Raw genomic sequence first — 19,362 nt, forward strand, 5'->3', positions numbered from 1 at the left:
ATGCAGGTTTGAGTGCAGATTTGACTTTGTGGTCCTCAAGGTCAAAGGACCACTGCCACTGCATCCAAAGAAATTAAGGGCAAATTTTGAATACTTTATTCTACTGCTACTCTCTTTTTCTTTTGGTTTTTTCCAGTTTGAGCTGAAAATTGATGACTACCTCTTCTGATACCAACATACTTTCTTGTGAAATGAATGTGTACCTATACCACTATGAAAACATTGCATGTGTAGGAACCAGATGTGGCCAGTTATGAAATCTATGGTCACTGCTATAAGCTTGATTTCTATTGGCTCACATAGGATAGCATCCATTGTGCATGCACTAAGCCCTGCAACCCCCCCCCCCCCCATATTCCATCAATTAGAATTAAAGGACTTCCTGATTTTCCTCAGATTAAAAAAAAATAATAATAATCTTATTTTATTTGCTAGTGTAAAATATATATCTGTGTGAGAGCAAACATACATAATGGCCAAAGTATGTCTGCCATAGACATAAAAGCAGGTATATACATGAAAGGGTGGGGCAAGGTATATTTAAGTTGTATACAATACACACACATGTTAACCCTTTCAAGATATGTTTACTTGAACTTTAATCATGATCTCCCTTTTATTTGAGTACACACCTTAAAAGAAAACCCATCACATGCGACAAGTCTGTGAGCCAGAAATGGGCAAAATAGATTTGACCAAAAGAAGCAGAATTTGTTTTTCTTTCCATTGTACTTGTCATTCTTTCAGTGTGGCTTCCGTGTGCATTCATTAAACAAATATGAGCTATACCATTCGGCTGAAGAAAGAGAAAGAGAACATTGTGAAATATAGCTCCCTGCATGCCGAGTCATTTCCATCACAGAGTGTGCATATGATAAAATTGTAGCACAGATGGTGCATACCTGAAGTTGTGACAAATATCCTGAATATGGTTATAGACATGATGAACAGTCACAATGTTCCTCACTACCACAATTATGATATTTCTCTTTCTCTTTTAGTAACTGCTGCCACATACATTGTATGGTATGCACCCACGAGCCAATTACTTCCTACAAACATTACAACAACAACAAAAAAAAAACAACCCAAGAATATGAAAATAGAATGTGAGAGAAAAGAAAAAATACCTTACCATATTTGTAGAAACTTATCTCAAAATCCAATATTTGCAGACCTTTAATTTCTGGACATTCAATTCCCACTGGTTCCACGATACAACAGAGGCTACATACAACACTGTATTCAAATAACTTAAAAAAAGACCCTATCTACTCTCTAATTTACAGTACAAACTGGTCCCCACCTTCTAAAATTGCCAATACCATGGATGTATTCTCAAGATATGCGCATTGTAAAATGTAACTTCTCATTCAATTTCTGGAAAGACCAGACTGATAAATAAAACACTGTCCCTTCATGCTGAAATGCTATACCAAGATTCCAAATTATAGCATACCGTCCCTGAGAGTCATTTAGTTGTTAGCCATTCATCGCTATGAAAGCCAGTTCTAAATAACCTCATGCAGCCTGAATACCTGTAAACACACTCATTCCTAACCATGCTTGTACCCGGTTCCAACCCACTGCCAAAACCCTAGCGCTAATGGTATTTTGCCTTGTTGGAGCACTAAGTTGTAACAAAAGACAGTGACATCATCACCTCGGTACTCTATGAAAGTGATGGCATGAAAAGAAAAGTGCATATCTCCCTGGGTGAAGAAATATTTAAAGTGTACAAATGCCAGCTAAAAGGCAACCAAATTTCAGGCACTCTTGCCACAATTTCATGATAAACCATGGTCTCTGTACTGTATTGTAGAGTACTTACCCACATGACTCTTGGAGATACAGATGCAAAGTTTTAGTCTCACAAATGAAAATTGACAGTTCTGACCATCAAAAAAAAGTCTTGTTGTTGTTGGCAGATCACTGCATGGCCATGTGCATGAAAGGTTCTCATTCTTCCATTATATATACACAGTTTCCAAGAACGGGTCAGCAAAAGACTTGTAAACTAATTGCACATCACAATAGTGGCTTCATAATAATGAGAAGGATTCCCTCTTTTTTTCCTCTAGCTGCTCATCAATGGATTCTCTTAAAAAAATGTCATCAGAGTGGAAGACCGATAAAAAAAAGAAGAGGAGGATACCCTCCACATTTCCTACACTGTTGAGGAGGTGGCATACGTCAGATAATTTGTCCTGTATTAAGTACTCCAGACGATGACTGTGAAGACTCCAAGAATGATTTGATTCTGCTCACACTGAGCGGCAAACGAAGATTTCTCTTGGGCTTGTTAGCCGACCAGCAATCAGGAACACGGGCTGCCAAAAAACAAGCTGATGACTCCGCGGAGACAAACATCTTTGGGGATGTTGTTTGAGTCAAAGAGCATGTTTACAGTATGGGCCATTCGTCCAGCAGCAGCAAGAACTGAAATTATTGACACAGGATCAGAGTGGCATAGCAGCGTCATCTTCCATCCTTATCTGCCTGATCTCAGTGACGTCTCTATGCTTCTATTAAATGTTTTGCAGTAAACAAGTTTTTTTGCTCCTTTCATGTTCATACAACAAGACTCAAACCACTGTGAGCTCCTAAGTAGTGCTTAAGTTGCGAAATAAACTATGGCACTGTATCCGATATACCACTTTGGGGGATTCCCTCATATAAGGACTCTGTACGATGTCAAGAGAGGATCCTATATTTCAGTGTGGTCAGCGTAGTGCTACTGGACCACGAGAATGCCCACTCACAAGGTGTACAGAGTTTGGCTGACCTAAATACAAGGGAAAAAAGGATTTGCGGACATGGTTGAGTAGATTTAGGCACAAGCCTTTGTATGAGTCGTCCGCTCAACAGACGTGAAGTATACGTCAAAGGTATTCAACAAAGGCAAGCATTTGCGTCACTTGTGCAATTAATCCCCTCCACAACAACACAAAAAATGGACCCCTACAATCAACACCTTACATCTTTTCACGCACTTAAAAAAACCCCCCAAACACCACAAGGATGTAAGCACTGAATTTTGACACAGGAACTGTGTACTTCGCTACAACTTTCAGAGCAAAGAAAAAGGGAGAAATGATTCTTTGGTTTGTACATTGGTCAAAGAAGCTGGCTTGAGACATGGAGAGAGATATATTGGTATGCCAACAATGCATGAAAACTACTGCTCTCCAGTGAAAGATTGTTATTCAGTAACAAGTAAGTCACACATGAAATGAGAACATTAAGCAAAATGGATTTAAAACTGGCATGATATTGATAAAGAGAACAAGATATGGATATATCATGTAAAGAAAGAGTATAAACTTCATCTCTTAGTCATGTAGAAGCCTTGTCTTCAACAAATAAAACCAGATTTCTACCTTCAAATATATTAGGCAATGATTCATTAGACTAAACATGTTACCTATAGTGCTCTCATATTCATCATTTATATTTTAATTGAGACCAGCATACTTGTGCCCATCATGACTTGTTACCCAAGGAACCAAAGGTAATTAGCACACCAAAAACTATGACACCATCAGTAGCGTCTCGGTGGAATCAACACAACAAAAATAATACAGGAAACGTGCTTTCAAATCTGCTCCCACAAGTCTCAACTTTCCACAGTGCACTAGGGATTGCACGACCCCCGACTCGGTAGTTTCATTGAGCATATATCAGATTCTCTCGTTTCTCTCAAGAAAATGAAAAAAAACTAAAAGAAAAAGACAAAGCAGTGTGAAAGCAAGTGTCATCTGAGGTCAAATTTTCACTGGGTTACTGCTCATCTAAGATCAAAGACTGAAGGTGAAGCAAATCCCTGCATTAGCAAGATCTGCACGATGCCAATGTTCACACATAAAAGCCAGGTAGGTGCAAACAAGAATTTTTCATCAGGGAGATACCATTGTGCCAGGGCCAGGGCATTTTCCAAAGTCAAAAGTCAAAAGTCAAAAGTGGGGGGGGGGGGGGGGACCCACTTCCGGGTTTCATGAGCTAACAAGTAAAAGAAAAAAAAAGAAGAAAAAAAGCCTTCAGCGCAACTTCTGGTGCCACTTCCAGGTTTCCTCAGCTGAGAAGCAAAACAAAAAAGGTCTTCATCTCATCTTTCTTCTCCTTCCACTTCCAGGTTTCTTCAGCTGACCAGCTAAAAAAAAAGAAAAAAAAAGATAAGGTCTTCAGCACAAAAACTTAACCTTACTGTGCTCACACTTTAAGGTCTCCATCTATTTCTTTCTAGTGCCACTTACGCACTTACGGGTAAAAAAAGGTGGGGGCCCAAAGTGGTGACACCTTAAGTATTCCTTTGTACGGTGAAAAAAAAAAAGTGTGTGGGGGAGGGGGGTGAGCCCCCCCTCCCCCTCCCCCCCTCCCCCCCCCCCCCCCCCCCCTCCCCCCTCCCCCCGGCCCATTCCGCCGGCCATGTGTGCTACATGTATATATTAACAGGCATCAATAACTCCCAATTCAGAGGCATTTTCAGTCTTTTGTCAGAACGTAAAAACAAGAAAAAAAGTAGAAAAAAAAAATCATGGGCAACAGAAGAGTAATACCACCACAATGACTTTCTGTAGGAATCACTCTGATTTGATACGTGTCCACAGAGGAATTAACTATTGATTCACCTCTATTCATATTCTGCATTCACGAATATCAATTAAACTAATACCCCTAACGAGGAGCAAATCACATCACCATCACATTGTGGCCATGTGACATGCACTCATTGCGGCCATGTGATATGCACTCATTGCATGGCATCAATCATGTGGGTCAAAGAAGTCATTACTTTTAACAGGAAGCTGTGCCTTGTATCAACTAGTGGGGGGGGGGGGGGGTGGTTGCAATATCACCAAGGCAATGGGTCAGTACAAGATTATGAAGCTAAGGAGTAATTGTAAAGGAAGCCATTCCTTCAATATCCGTCATTTCTGCACAAGTATGGCTTTCTTTATTTTGATGTGACAGAGATGAAGACAATTAGATTTTGCTTACTTGATTACCACCACATGCCTTTCTTACTTCTGTCACATGACTTCGTAGTCACAGCTGCTATTAAAGTAAAAGAATATACCATGAAAGTGAGCACATGCACCACCAGATAACGGTATACAAATGACGCACAGGTCTGAGTGTGTCAGTCGGAATTGTGTGCATAAGGTAACAATGGAATGCTTAACCCACGAGGCGAAGCCGAGAGGGTTTAGGCTAAATTCCATAGTTACCGCATGCACACTATATTCCGACTGACGCACGAAAAGACATGTGCGTCATCTGATTTATAGAATGGGTAATTTTCTCGTCAAAAACCCATTTTTCTATCGTGTTACCCGATGACAAAATTACTGGATGCATTTCCTTTTGGCTTGCCGTAAACGAGCATGCATCAGTTTTTACTGGACGCAAGGCCAGCCATGCATCAGTATTTACTGGACGCATGGCCAACCTGAGTGCGCGAACGCTTGCTTAGTGCGCAAACATTTGTTACAAGTATGCATACTCTTGCTACAAGTGTGCGATAACATGTTTACCACTGTGACTCAGCGTATGTAGCGTGCGGCCAGTAAAAATCAACACATAGCTCTCGACCAATCAGATCGCAGGATTCTCGCTACCCATTCTATAAAAACCCTTGTTTCAACTAAGCAGTGAATTCTACAATCCATGGCACATGGCAGCCAGTTGTTTTTTTGTGTGTGTGTGTGTGGGGGGGGGGAGGGGATGAGACTTCAGTTTGGTTTTGATTACAGGAAATTTTAGATATGAACTAAGTATACTTGTATGCAAACTTCAGAAACCAAGTTACTTGGTGAAGGAAACTCCTTTCACAAAGAAAACTTTCAAAACGATCACATCCAGACATTACCACTACATCAATTCCTGTGAAACATATCAATCCCAAATGCAACAGGGAATGTACGATTGCCATCATCACATACTGTGATATCACGCATGCTTGATCAGAGAAAGTAAAACACAAAAATTTCTGATTCTGTCGGTACCGGCTCCTTTATCCAGTACGGGAAAATGGTATTAATGTGAGGGGCTTTGGTGTTGTATGAAGTATGATCTTCAACTAGTTAATCCCGTGAAGATGATTCCACTTGAAATTACAGCAAATACAGCTCAAAAACACTTGGGGTTACTCTTTCTAAATGACACTTCTTTTCCCACGAATGCATAAGAAACATAAAATTGACTCCAAAGAATTCTTGTGTTGTCAAAACAAAACAATCTTCCTGATGTTTGCAGAGGCATAAACAGAAAGTGAAAAAAATCTTTGCCACAAGGTTTTTAAATAGCAATCACAACCTGTCATACTAGTCTTTATTTTCTTTTAAAATGAATTATTTTTTTCTTGGCAAGTCATAATTTATGAAGTTGGAATACTGACAAGACTAGTGGGGCCATCCAAATGTCCTTGTTACAGACAGTATATCATCATGAACAAAACCACTTAGTGGTCATGTGACTTAAATAATGAAACTGTAAACTACTTCACAAACAATACATACTTATGAATGAGGAACAATGTGGCTTTGCACGACTCTAACCAATACTAATATGCTCATATTACAAGGAATGAAAACTTTGGAACAATTAATTGCCCAAAGCAAAGTGCCTTATACTGTATGTGCTAAAGGGCACCATGACTAAGTGCTATAAAGCCACTCTGTGCAAATCAATGTGTACAGATTGTATTGCAGAATCCTTTTAATCAATGTAGATGAACCAAAAGTTGCTGCATATTCTTTCTTGGTTCTGTATGATCTTCCCTTTATATTTGAAACATTTGTGCAAAAGATTACTTCACCTAATTATCTGTCCAACATGTGGTCCCCTATACTTTCTTACAACATGCAAATACATGATGAAAAACATTTCGTAACTAAAACAATGCTAGATGTTTTTCAGAATATGGCTAACAGCTTCCTCTTCAGTGGAAATGAAAAGACCTCACAGTTCTTGGAGAAGAAGAAAAAATTCATCAGCGACGTAAACTTGTATTTCAAACATTACTTCTAAAATTTATAACATGCCCTTGGAATGGATTCTTGCTCTCGTCTTCTCACTGTCCCTATCGTCGATCTGCGCCTCAGAATCAGCTGGACCTCCTGGACTTCTGGTCCATTTGAAAGTTAGTAATTTACTGGGACCAACAGAAACTGTCCCGCTCTAACATCTCAACTGGTGGGGGGTCAAGTTCCCACCCAACAGTGAAGTGAAAGCTTTTGAAAGGTTAGATTGTGCAAACTATCAGTGCCTGGCACGCTTCCCTCATTACAGCCTTTTCTCCCCCCTAGCTTCCTTCAAGCTGTGAGGAGCTGAAGCAGGTTGGGATGCTGGGAAGCCACTCGACTGTCAGAGGAGGGAGAAGAATGCCAGATAATATTGGTGGTGCACACTGGAGAACTAGCAAGCACAGAAGAGAGTGGAGGTAAAGGGAGGGAAGAGGGAGGCGTAAGAAGGGGGTGAAGACGGAGGGGAATATACCAGTAGCAAAGATGGGAGAACTAGCAGAGATAAGACAGAGGGGAGAGGGGAGGGGGAAAAAGAGGAGGAGGGTAATAATACTGGTGGCAAAAGACGAGAGAAATACCAGGCAAGAACAAAAATGAAGGAAAGAGGAAGAAGCTGCTTGCAAAATACCAGCAGCAAAGATCAGAGATCTTGCAAAGAGAGGAGAAGCTGGAGGGAGGCAAAGGAAAGAAGGGTGGAAGAGGGAGGAAGGGTGGTAGAGGGAAGAAGACAGGGATAGTACTGGTAGTGAAGATGGAAGAACTAGCAGAGAAGAACATGGGGCGAGAAGGTAGTGGTGGAGGAGAAGGAGGAAGATGAGGAGGAGAAGGAGTAGGAGAAGGAGGAAGATGAGGAGGAAGAGGAGGAGGAGGAAGAGGAAGAAGAGGAAGAAGAACAAACAGGTACAACAACAAAATCCAGGCAAGTACTTACCAGGACAGCGGGGCAGATAGCTGTTGGAGGTAGAATGTGGTCCCTGAACTCCCCCATGTTACACTCAGGCTTGACGTGTGAGGCACACTTGTTGTGGAGCTACATCACAACATGGAGGAAAAGAGAGGGAAAAAAAGTGGGAGACAAGACTCATACTATTCAAATTCAAATTCAAAGGTTTTATTTTCACTTCTTTCAACAGAATGTACAAAAAATATAGATTCGACATGCGTTTTTGAAGGAATGATACATAGATAGCAAAGAATAACATTTGTCAATAATCATTACAAAATTAGGCATTTTTCATACAGACATATTTATACATTCTGCGAAAAAATTGGAGGTACCCACTCAAAAGACTATGCTTGTACAACGTGGGCACCTCACAGGAAGAAACTAGAAATATCACGTAAGGTGATTAATACCCCCGCCCCGTGACGACAGTCTTACCCAAGGAATGATCTTTCCTTGATCTTCTGCCATTTAAATGCCATTACCATGGCAACGCAGCTTCCAACACGTCCGAAAAATATGTCTTGCACATCTTCCCACCAAGACTATTGTGTGTGCCACATTTCATAAGCTTTTGTCAAAAACTGAGGAAGTAGTTCAATCCACAAGATCTTTCCTTGATCTTCCACCATTAATATGCTGTTACCATGGCAATGCAGCTTCCGACATGTCCAAAAAATATGTCTTGCACATCTTCCCACCAAGACCAATGTGTGTGCCACATTTCATGAGCTTCAGTCGAATACAGAGGAAGCAGTTCAATCCGCAAGATCTTTCCTTGATCTTCTGCCATTTATATGTCGTTACCATGGCAACGCAGCTTCCGACACGTCCGAAAAATATGTCTTCCACATCTTCCCACCAAGATCAAGGTGTGTGCCACATTTCATAAGCTTTGGTCAAAAAACTGAGGAAGTAGTTAAATCCGCAAGATCTTTCCTTGATCTTCTGCCATTAATATGCCGTTACCATGGCAACGTACTTTCGGGTACTGTCGAAAAATGCGTCTTGACACAAAATTTTCCATCATTTTGGCTCATAATATGTGAGCTGTTACCATGGCAACATACTTTTTGTCACTGTCAAGAAATGTGTCATGCTGACCTATATCCTAAGACAAACACTCAATATGAATTCCATGAGAATTGGAAGAACACTGATGAAGCAGTTTTGCCATGAAGCATTTTGCCCTACCAAAATACGTCTTGCACATCTACAACCCAAGGCACACATCTGTGCCAAGTTTTATGGGAATCGGTTGAAAACTGAGGAAGTAGTTTGCGACGCAAGATTTGCAACGGACCGACCGCCCGACCGACCACCCGCCCGACCGCCCGACCGCCCGACCGACCGCCCGACCGCCCGACCGACCGTCCGCTGATTCCTATATACCCCCTTCAAACTTCGTTTGGCGGGGGTATAAAAAAGGGTGAAAACTTAACTACAAGTGTGCGGGATGAAAAAAGAAGTGGAAAAGGGGAAAGGGAAGAAGCAGAAATACAAGTAAAGAGACGAGACAACTAAGAACAACTATGATGTGATTCTTGAGAGAACTTCACAGCATGCAAGTCCACATCATCCTAGATGAGAGTTTCATCTCTCTGCCATATCATCAAATCTTGCGTGGGACAAGCTTAAGACTTAGTTGATGCGGCTGACACAAAATGGGCATTTTGTGGCATCCTAGCCCTCTCTTTTGCCAATGTCAAGCTCAAGCTCAAGATCCAATTCAATATGGTTTGACTTTTATGGCACGATAATGCAGTCCACGCTGAGAGAGTTACAGACAGTGATTTGAGATACTTAGATCTGACTGGATGATTACCAACCTTTTCATGGAAATACACTCATATGATGAAAGCCAACAAAATACTCTTGTCATTCTCTACTTTGGGTTTACCAAGACAATGGTAAATTGTTAATAACAAATTATGACATATCTAAAATGTTCTCACTTTCTTTTTGTTGACCCCCCCCCCCCCCCCGCCCCGAACAATGAAACCTCAAAGAATAACTTATTCTGAGTGATTATTTTACCACATCGATTACAAGGTACATGAAAAACATATGCCTATCATCAACACATCAGTTTAATTTCATGGTTTTTACATACCTATTTAGTAAATAAATTATTACCTCACCAATGGTGGCATAGTTACAAATGGTAGAGGTGATCAACAACAACAAACAAATAAAACAAACAAAACAAAACAAACATAAAGACAAAATATTAAAAGTTTGCATTTTTTAACCTTTGTATCTTTGCCATATCTAATTTCTATTGCAAAGCGTTTCATCAGCAGCAGACTTCCTGGTATTCTCATTGCTGTTTGTTACCTGCTTCATGAGCTCTTCCTCTTTAATGCTTTCATAAGATTAAAAAAAAAATATGATAACCCCTCCTTTCAATAAAGTACAAAATAAAACAAAAAACAAAATGAAATCCCAACCATATTCCACTGGATATATTTCTTCTCCATCACAGGGAGTTTCCCTAATTAACAAGAAAATCTTTTGGAGTAACTCTAATAACTTCAAGGATCTATGTCTTCCTTCTCCATCCCCCCCCCCCACACACACACATACAGCATTGCTCAAAGGAAAGGCGGAAGTGGGAGGTGAGGAGAGAGAGGAAGAAAGAGAGTTGTTGTTTTGAAACTTGGTCCAACTGAGAGCTCAAGTTGTATTTCTTCAAAGAATTATGTCTCTGGTGTGTGAAAACAAAACAGACTTCAATGACAAAGGACTTGCCATATAGACTCTTAGCCAGACGGAACTTTTGATATCCATGCCTATAAAGCCTGCTTGACATTTTTGCTGTGGTTGACAGGGACAAAGCATATCATATTTCCTGTCATTACCCATTATATTTATTAATTTTTTTTTTTTTTTTTTTTTTTTTGGGGGGGGGGGGGTTGCATATTCCCCTTTTCCCTTTCTGTGCTACAATGTCATACCCAAGCAATGCTACTTTGATAAAGGATTCAAACTTGCCATAAAGTCAAACATCAGGTGCCTCCATTCTGGGGGACACATGCCCCCCCCCCCAAAAAAAGTGGGGCACCTCTACCAATTTTCCCCGTCAGCCCTTATGCAAACACTCACCGTGATCTTGCACCAACGGCAGTGAAGGCCAGTGACGCCGTTGTAGCTCTTGATGGACTTCTTGCACTTGTCGCACTTGCCTGGACAGTTGCCCTCCACCCAGTGGTGGTTCATTATCTAGAGGGTCATCGGCCGCGGACCAGCACATGTGAGGAGGGAGATGGGCAGGGAAATTTTAGTGAGATAAATACACATATATACTCTGTGGGAAGTAATGTGATGACCATGCTCCATACCCAACCACACAACAGACACAGATATAGACACACATATATAGACACAAACTCTACACTTCCACATATAGCATGTGTGCAGGTGCACAAATTTCACTGAGAACCTTCTATTATAGGGCTGCTTCAGAATTAAAAACATACTTATGCACAGTAAGAAAATACATCACATACAAAACTTGACTAAAAAAAAATGTGGTTCAAAAGTGGACAGACTGGACATAACATGCACATTGAAACAATTTCAGGGAAACAAATCAACCCTTTTTGTTTTCTTTCATTAAAAAATATATTTTCTAATGAAAAAATCCAATTAAACAATACATACTGAAAAAGAACACGTTGGCAGCTTTGTTTCTATGCTAGGCAATACAAAGAACATTAATACTGCTTATACACTGCATACCATATGGTGAGGAAGGTCTAAAAAGTAAGGTTCAATATATTTATGATACAATAAAATCATGTGTGAAATGCTTGTCAAATCAGCCATGTTATTTGACCTTAGTAGTTCTATGGTGCATATGGTTGGGCTGAAAGGATATGAAGGATCAGAGGAGGAATGACCTCCTTTACACATAGAGAAATTGTGTATTTTTTCCCCACATTTGATCATATATTCTCCATTTTCCAATATACGATGTCACAGACATTCATTCCACAAATATACAACAAACAATAAAAAGGGTATTATTGAGCATCACTGAGCATCATGCCAAAAGACAAACACAATAAACTTCATGATCTATAAATTATTTGCATGTTTTACCATGACTTCCTCATTACATCCCCGTATCATAACAAAGCCGCCTAACTGGAAGTGGCAGCCACAGAATTATGGTTTTAACCCTATTTGGCAAAACGTCCTCATTTTCCCTTTAGTCTGTTTCATTTTCATTTTGTTTACTTTTAATGCCGAAGATGGCATTTGGCTTTGAAAACAGCACGCTTCATGTTTCAGCACAGGATGGAAAACGTTTCTTGAATTTCTGTACATTTCCTTCAAATGTGTGAGGGCAATTCCTATCGACATGAAACACAAATGTGTCCACTTCATTGGCTGCACAAAACATTGGCAGTGTGACTTGAACATCAGTTTAGACGAGGTATGTGGGCCATCATTTGCAGCTACAACAGCTGGGCTGCCAACACTCTTTCAATTAATAAGGGAGTTACAAGAAAATAAGGGCAATCATAGGCTGCGTTTATCAACTCCTTTTCTTGGCAGAAACAGGTTATCCAAACAGCTTTCAAGGAATTTTTACGAGTTGATAAACGCACATCCAACATAGAAACATATACACCCACACATACATGTGTGTGACAAACACTAGTTTTCTACAGTCAGGGTACGGCAGCAAACAAAGAAAAAACATGAACATTGGAATGAACCAGAATACCGCAATACTCAGGCATACTGCTTCTTGACAACTGATAGCAGATAGTTGTAATGGGCAGGAATCTATCAATACAAACCTTAATTTGTATACATTAATGCTTTAACACTCCCTCATAAATTAAAAAACCACATGTACACATATACACAGGCAATAACAAAAAATGATAAAATACATACAGTTGTAAAGTGCAATGCAGATCTGCAATGTCATGGAAAGTTGTACAATGTACCTTGGCTTACCCAACAAAATGAGAATTATTAGCGCCTTATGCTCACGTCTGTAGCCAGACCTGCATTCTCCGCAAAGAATACTATCACCGAATAATGATGTCTGAACTACCCTATAAATAGCCCTCAAATAGGTGGCAACAATAGGCTTGAGTCACATCGCAAATACCTCATCCTTTTGTGCCACAACAAAGCCCCCGGAGTCCCAATTCATGTCTATGTCCTACATTATCCGGACTCCCTATTGAGTCTGGTGGGAAAAGTTTGTCGTCAAACGTTGATCCCCTGCACCTCTTTTGGAGCGACTAGGATTGTGGTGTTTTGGGAGTGAAACAAACTTAACACTGATGGGTTCCCAGTGGCTACCATCACTGTGTGGGAGAGTGGTAGGAAGCACTCTTATTCCCTCAAACCCCAGGCGTACACCAAAACTTGGATATACAGCTCTCTGCATCAGTTATGGAATGTAATCTATTGTAAGGGAGGGTGGGAAGGGGGAAGGGGAAGGGAGTGGGGTGGGGTGTGAATGGTAGGGGGAGGATCAGGGGAATTCCCAAGATTCTATTCATCCATCCTCCAGTACCACCCTCTCTATCCCCCCCCCCCCTCCTTGTCTCTTCTCTCTATATTCATCTATTCTTCTATGTATGTATGTATCTATCTCCTCACATTTATGTCCATCCACAGACATTTGCACGGGGTGGGGGTTCAGAATACTGAATAGTTATAAATGTTCATGTCATCTACAAGTAAAAAATACTAAATCAACAGAGTATAAATTTTCAGCTATTTTCAACTATTAAACAACCCTTTTTGTTGTTGTTGTTGTTGTTCATTTTCCATCTGTGAAGATGGCTGGATAGCCCATATTCAGCTACACTAAGTTGGTCTTCCAAGGGGTCAAGTTGGATGTGGGGTGGGACCACTTCACCGGGATAAAAAACTTGGATGAATAATATATTGTATAAAGAATGCATATTATCAAATCATACTTCATACATCTAAGAGACTCTTTTTTTTTTCTTTTGGGTAAGCACCCCCAGTTTGGATGACATTTTACTTTGAAAATGCACATTACAAAATCACTATAGCAGGTAAAGAGTTCTATTAAAGACAAACTTTGTACTCCCTATTGCAAAGACGAAGTGAAAACACTCTTCAAGTCTACTCTGGTATCACTTGACTACTGGGTATGATTGTATATCTTGATGTTGTATTAGCACAATTAGGTTTTTTTCCGTGTAAATTGTTATAAAACCAAACAGTCTGTTGTGATAACTCTCAGTAGCTTCCTTCATCAGCAGTCAGTTTGTTTGAACCACTGCCATTCCTCATACACTTGGCCCTAACTTGCCAAGTTCTTTTTTTTTTATTGGCAGTCATTCAATTCACCACAGAACTCCTGCCACAATTGCCAAACCCACACCAGTATTATGTGTTAGTGAAACTGCACTGCAGTCCCACGGAAAAATCCCCTGACGTCATACCAGAACATCTTACACTCCTTGACAGTTGTTGTTGTTGTTGTTTTGTTGTTGTTTTGTTTTTTTGGGGGGAGCTGCTCTTTCAAAAGGAATATCTCAATCTCCCCATTCCACCTGAATTTCACAAACAATGCTGCCATAGAATAGGGTAGGCCTACAGGGCCTGGTGCATGAACTTTGACAACTACATTGCGCCATGCACTGAACACATCGCCTTTGATTATACCCAGACATGTACTACGTGACATCGAGTTATGTATGTTGATGGATAACAATCAAGGAGGGTACAGGCATACTCTGTACTCCGGCTGTCATTTTAGAAAAAATCTGAAGCTTAAGTGAAAGGCTGCGCCATGTATCCACAGATTATCAGTACTTCATTTCAACTTGTTTGATATTCAAACACTGCCAAATGTAAAATCAACACATTAAATGAAGAGGAAATAACACAAGGAAAAAACTGGGTCAAACAGTTTAACATAATGAACATGCATGCCAAACACACAACAACATCCAATGTACAAGTTGACACAAGTTTATATGATCAACAGCTTAGCAAGATATACCATGTCATTTTCCGTAGTGACAAACACTATATTCACAAACTAGCAGAGCACTTGAATACCGCATTCTTTTCATTTTCTTTTTTACAACAAACAAACACACACACACACAAGTTCGTCTATATTTCACTTCAAGTTGGTAGACTATTCAATATCATTAAGGTAATGATGCAATTTACATAATGTGGTGCCAGAACTCTTATTGTCTTTACATTGTAAGCTCTGTGTGGAGTGACGTTAAAACACATATCACACCTTGACTTTCAAACAATTTGTACATGTTAGTCAAACTGGCATTGTGGAATCTTATTCTGGTGAATAAAAAAAAAATACAACAATCTTCAACCCTTTTTCCCCCCTTCAAACAACAATATACAACATCATAGACTATGTGATTACAGAACTTGAACAGAGCTAACAAACAGCCCCCCCCCCCCAAAAAAAAGTGAAATAGAATAAGATAGATATCAACGTGCTGATTTGTAACATGCTTCTGGGCAGAATAGAATCACAAACTTGCCAAACTATTACATATCAGCATTGATAAATACAAATACAAATAATAATAATAATAATAATAACAATAGACATACTGCAAGAACTTGATTGAAACTGACAGGAAATATAATGCCAACTTATAAAGTGCAGCTATGCCATATCTTCCATCAAATCTTTAATTATTTGAAGAACATGAATACTGATTTTTTTTTGAGTGTTTTAAAATTTCAAGGCAGATAAATCCATTTTCAACAAATAGGGACAGTATATACTTCAATTTCTACTTCAAAAGTCATGCAGCATGGGTGATGAATTTCTACTCAGATGACAGGCAAAGTAGAGAATGAAAACTGAACTAATTCTAAATGCAAAATCTACATCTGTTTTTCATTGGTCTAATGGCATGATTTTAGTGATGATGGCTGTGTTTGTCTCTCGCTCTCTCTGATTGGGGGAAAAAAAATGGAAAAGTGATACAGAAATAATTTTCTGGGAGAAAAACACAGGAGGGACACAAAAACATAAGCTACCAGGAATGTGACACAAAGAAAGAATGATGCAAAGATAACACAAAATACAAACAATCAACAAAAACATTTAAAACTTGTAAAAAAAAAGAGAAGAAAAGAAAACCCAGAAAAGAAACAGATAATTAATTTGACAAACAACACAAATTAAAATGACTTGCCACCTACCGGTACTTCTCCCCAAATCTCGGCATCCTTGCGGGACAGATTTTTGGGTTGCTACAGGTTTGTAGAAAAGGACGGATTGGGAAGGCGCAGAGCAGCACAGCAGGAGGGTCGAGGGAGAGATAACATGAGCCCATGAAACAAAGGTGTGAGTGAGAGAGAGAGAAAACGAATGTTTGTATGTGTGCAGGAGAGATATAGAAGGAGAAAGTTAGACAGAGGGATTGACAGGCAGAGGTGGATGGATAGATAGATAGATAGGTAGATAGATAGATAGATAGATAGATAGATAGGTAGATAGATAGATAGATAGATAGATAGATAGATAGATAGACAGATAGATAGATAGATACACATATAGAGAAAGAGGTGGAAAAGGCAACAGATACACCAAAAGCCCAGAGGAAAATTACAAAGAAAAAAAGAACAGGAGACAAGGATAGAGAACAAGGAAGAAAAGAGATGTGACATGAATTAAAAATGTCTAAAGCAAAATTAGGGCAATAATGATGAAGGGAAATAATAAAAGTAAACAAAAAAAGAAACAATTAAGAGAGAGAGAGAGAACAGAGGGAAATGAAGGAAAAGAACAAAAGGAAAATGTGAGCAAAAGGAGAGAGAGAATCACAGAACAAAAAAATGAGAGATGGGAAAATATGGAACAATACAAGGTTTTAATGACATTAGATTGAAGGGAGAGGTTAGTTGTGATTGATTGGAATAAAGGGGAGGGAGAGCGATGAAAACAATGAATGAGAGAGATGCCAGGATAGGAAGACCGACAGAGGAAATGAAAGAAATAAAGTGCAACCATGGAAGGTGATAGGTTGATACAGCCAAATTGGCAACAGAGGGGGAAAAGAAAGGAGAAAAAATGGAGAAAGAATGACAAATGAGTATTGCAATAACTCTTAAAAAATGTGCTACACCAGTATTCAGACTGCACTTCTAAAAATGTGATTATAATAGTACCGTGGTGAACTTGTGGAAAGTTAGATCTAAGGGAACAGAAATGTCCCTCACTATGTAAAATGTATTTAAGATCAACTTTTTTGACACTCATGGATTTGCACATGGCATGCACTACTGCTCTGGTTGAAACACATTTGTGTACTGGGCATAGCATTGTTATCATTTTATCTGTTTTGACATAAGCACAAATTATCTTATGGATGAAGTTGCTGATAATCGAAGCTCAGTTGTAATTCTATTCTTATCCTTATAATTGTTATTGTAATAATGATAATAATAACAATCTCAATATTCATCTTTGGACTCTTTGAAGGCTTCAGTGGCGGTAGAACGTTGGGTGGTAGAAGGATTAACGGTGCACCACGTATTCTTTCTGGAGTACATGTATGTATGTGCCTCTTATATTATTATCATTATCATCATCATTATTGTTATTTAGGTTATGATTATTATTGCCATTATTATCATTACAATTACAATTACAATTAACATTACTACTATTACCAATATTACTATCATTATCTCCGCTAAGGGAGGAGGTTGTGTTTTCGTTACTGTTGGTTTGTGTGTTTGTGTGTTTGTCCGTGTGCAAAATAACTCAAAAAGCAGTTAACGGATTTGGATGAAACTTGCAGAAAAGGTTTAGAATGACACAAGTAACAAACGATTAACTTTTGGCAGTGATCCGAGAATTTTGGGGGATTTATGAAGGATTTTTTATATTTTGGCAGGTAGGGTCAATGAACTTGGGAGTTCAGGCTGCGCGTATTTGAGGTTTGCATATCCGCACTAAAGTGCGTGCTCTAGTTTCTGCTAGGGCACCAGCGAGGCGTGCCGTGCAGCTGAGGGTTTATGACGTAACAAAGGCTTCTCTATCGGGAAATCGGGCGACTTTCAGCACACAATGCTATAAAGTAATAACGGATGAAAATCACTGATATCTCTATGGAAGAACAAGATCAGTGGTGGAAATGAGATGCATGCTTGGTGGAGGTCTTTGCTCTCAGAGTGCTTTTCTAGTTGTTATTATTATTATTATTATTATTATTATTATTATTATTGTTATTGTTATTATTATTATCATTATTATTATTATTATTATTATTATAGTTATTGTTATTATTGTTATTATTGTTATTATTATTATTATTATTATTATTATATTATTATTATTATTATTATTATCATTATTATTATTATTATAGTTATTGTTATTATTGTTATTATTGTTATTATTATTATTATTATTATTATATTATTATTATTATTATTATTATTATTATTATTATTATTATTATTATTATTATTATTATTTTTATTATTATTATTATTATTATTATTATTATTATTATTATTATTATTATTATTATTATTATTATTATTATTATTTCATTCTTATTGTAATTAAGCATGACAGAATGCTCAGATGTGAATGCTTTCTGAAGAGATCACTAGAACCCAGTTCCTACTGCCCTAAGTTACCACACCACCAAGGATTAAAGGACATCCCCCTTCATACTCAATTGATGATGAGATTGAAGTCATTCACAAATAGAACAGTGAAAGCTTCCCCCAGATTAGGCCCCAAATCAATCACAAAACGAAAAGCCCCTTGTTTTTATAAATCAGTGACATCTATCATAGTCATATATTCAAGCAAAAATTAAGTGATGATATCATCACCTGAGGTCTTTTATTGACTTGTGAAAAAACACTTTACTTTTGTCTTTTTTAATTACACAAGAAAAAAAAGGAAGTAATTCTGGAGTTCTTATGATCTAGCAATGATTATTGTTTTAAGGTGTGGACTTAAAGTGACAATCACAAAATTCCTGGCAAAAAGAGAAAGAAAAAAATGATTGATAAATCTACATGTACATGCAACCAAATGTGTGGGTTGAGAAAATTTGTTTTTTTCAGGTCATTTTAGTGAGACTTCCACCGTTCTGATTTTGCTCAAGTCACCTTGGGCACAAAGTGAAGTCACCCTTTAACTAAACATTGAAAGCACGGACATTTGTAAGTAATACGATTAGGTATAACACACTCTCTTATAGTTTTAACATCCCTTCATAGTTATCATCACAGGAGCCAGCTTTAATATAATAATAAAAGCCCTAGTCTTTCTGACACCCTTTTCTCCCTTTTGAAATCCAAGTTTTGTGATTGTGAGAATTCTTGTCAGCAGAGGTAATACAAATGTGATTTTGAATAGAGCCAATG

General features: G+C 38.6%; 1 protein-coding gene across 6 annotated transcripts in view; it reads right to left on the minus strand.

The window, feature by feature from the left end:
• The window catches only part of LOC139726971 (diacylglycerol kinase beta-like), a 275,552-nt gene that overhangs the window by 25,866 nt on the left and 230,324 nt on the right, over positions 1-19,362 (minus strand). For all 6 annotated transcript variants that reach the window (XM_071638181.1, XM_071638126.1, XM_071638321.1 and 3 more), the window contains 3 exons: positions 16,171-16,221; positions 11,074-11,190; positions 7,957-8,055 (listed from right to left, as the gene is read on the minus strand). In XM_071638181.1, coding sequence (XP_071494282.1) covers positions 7,957-8,055; positions 11,074-11,190; positions 16,171-16,221 — 267 coding nt within the window. The remainder of the gene's footprint in view (positions 1-7,956; positions 8,056-11,073; positions 11,191-16,170; positions 16,222-19,362) is intronic.

This window comes from Diadema antillarum, unplaced genomic scaffold (genome assembly GCF_040938485.1).
Source record: "Diadema antillarum isolate AM-2024a unplaced genomic scaffold, OU_Dant_1.0 scf00000001, whole genome shotgun sequence".
Lineage (NCBI taxonomy): Eukaryota > Metazoa > Echinodermata > Echinoidea > Diadematoida > Diadematidae > Diadema > Diadema antillarum.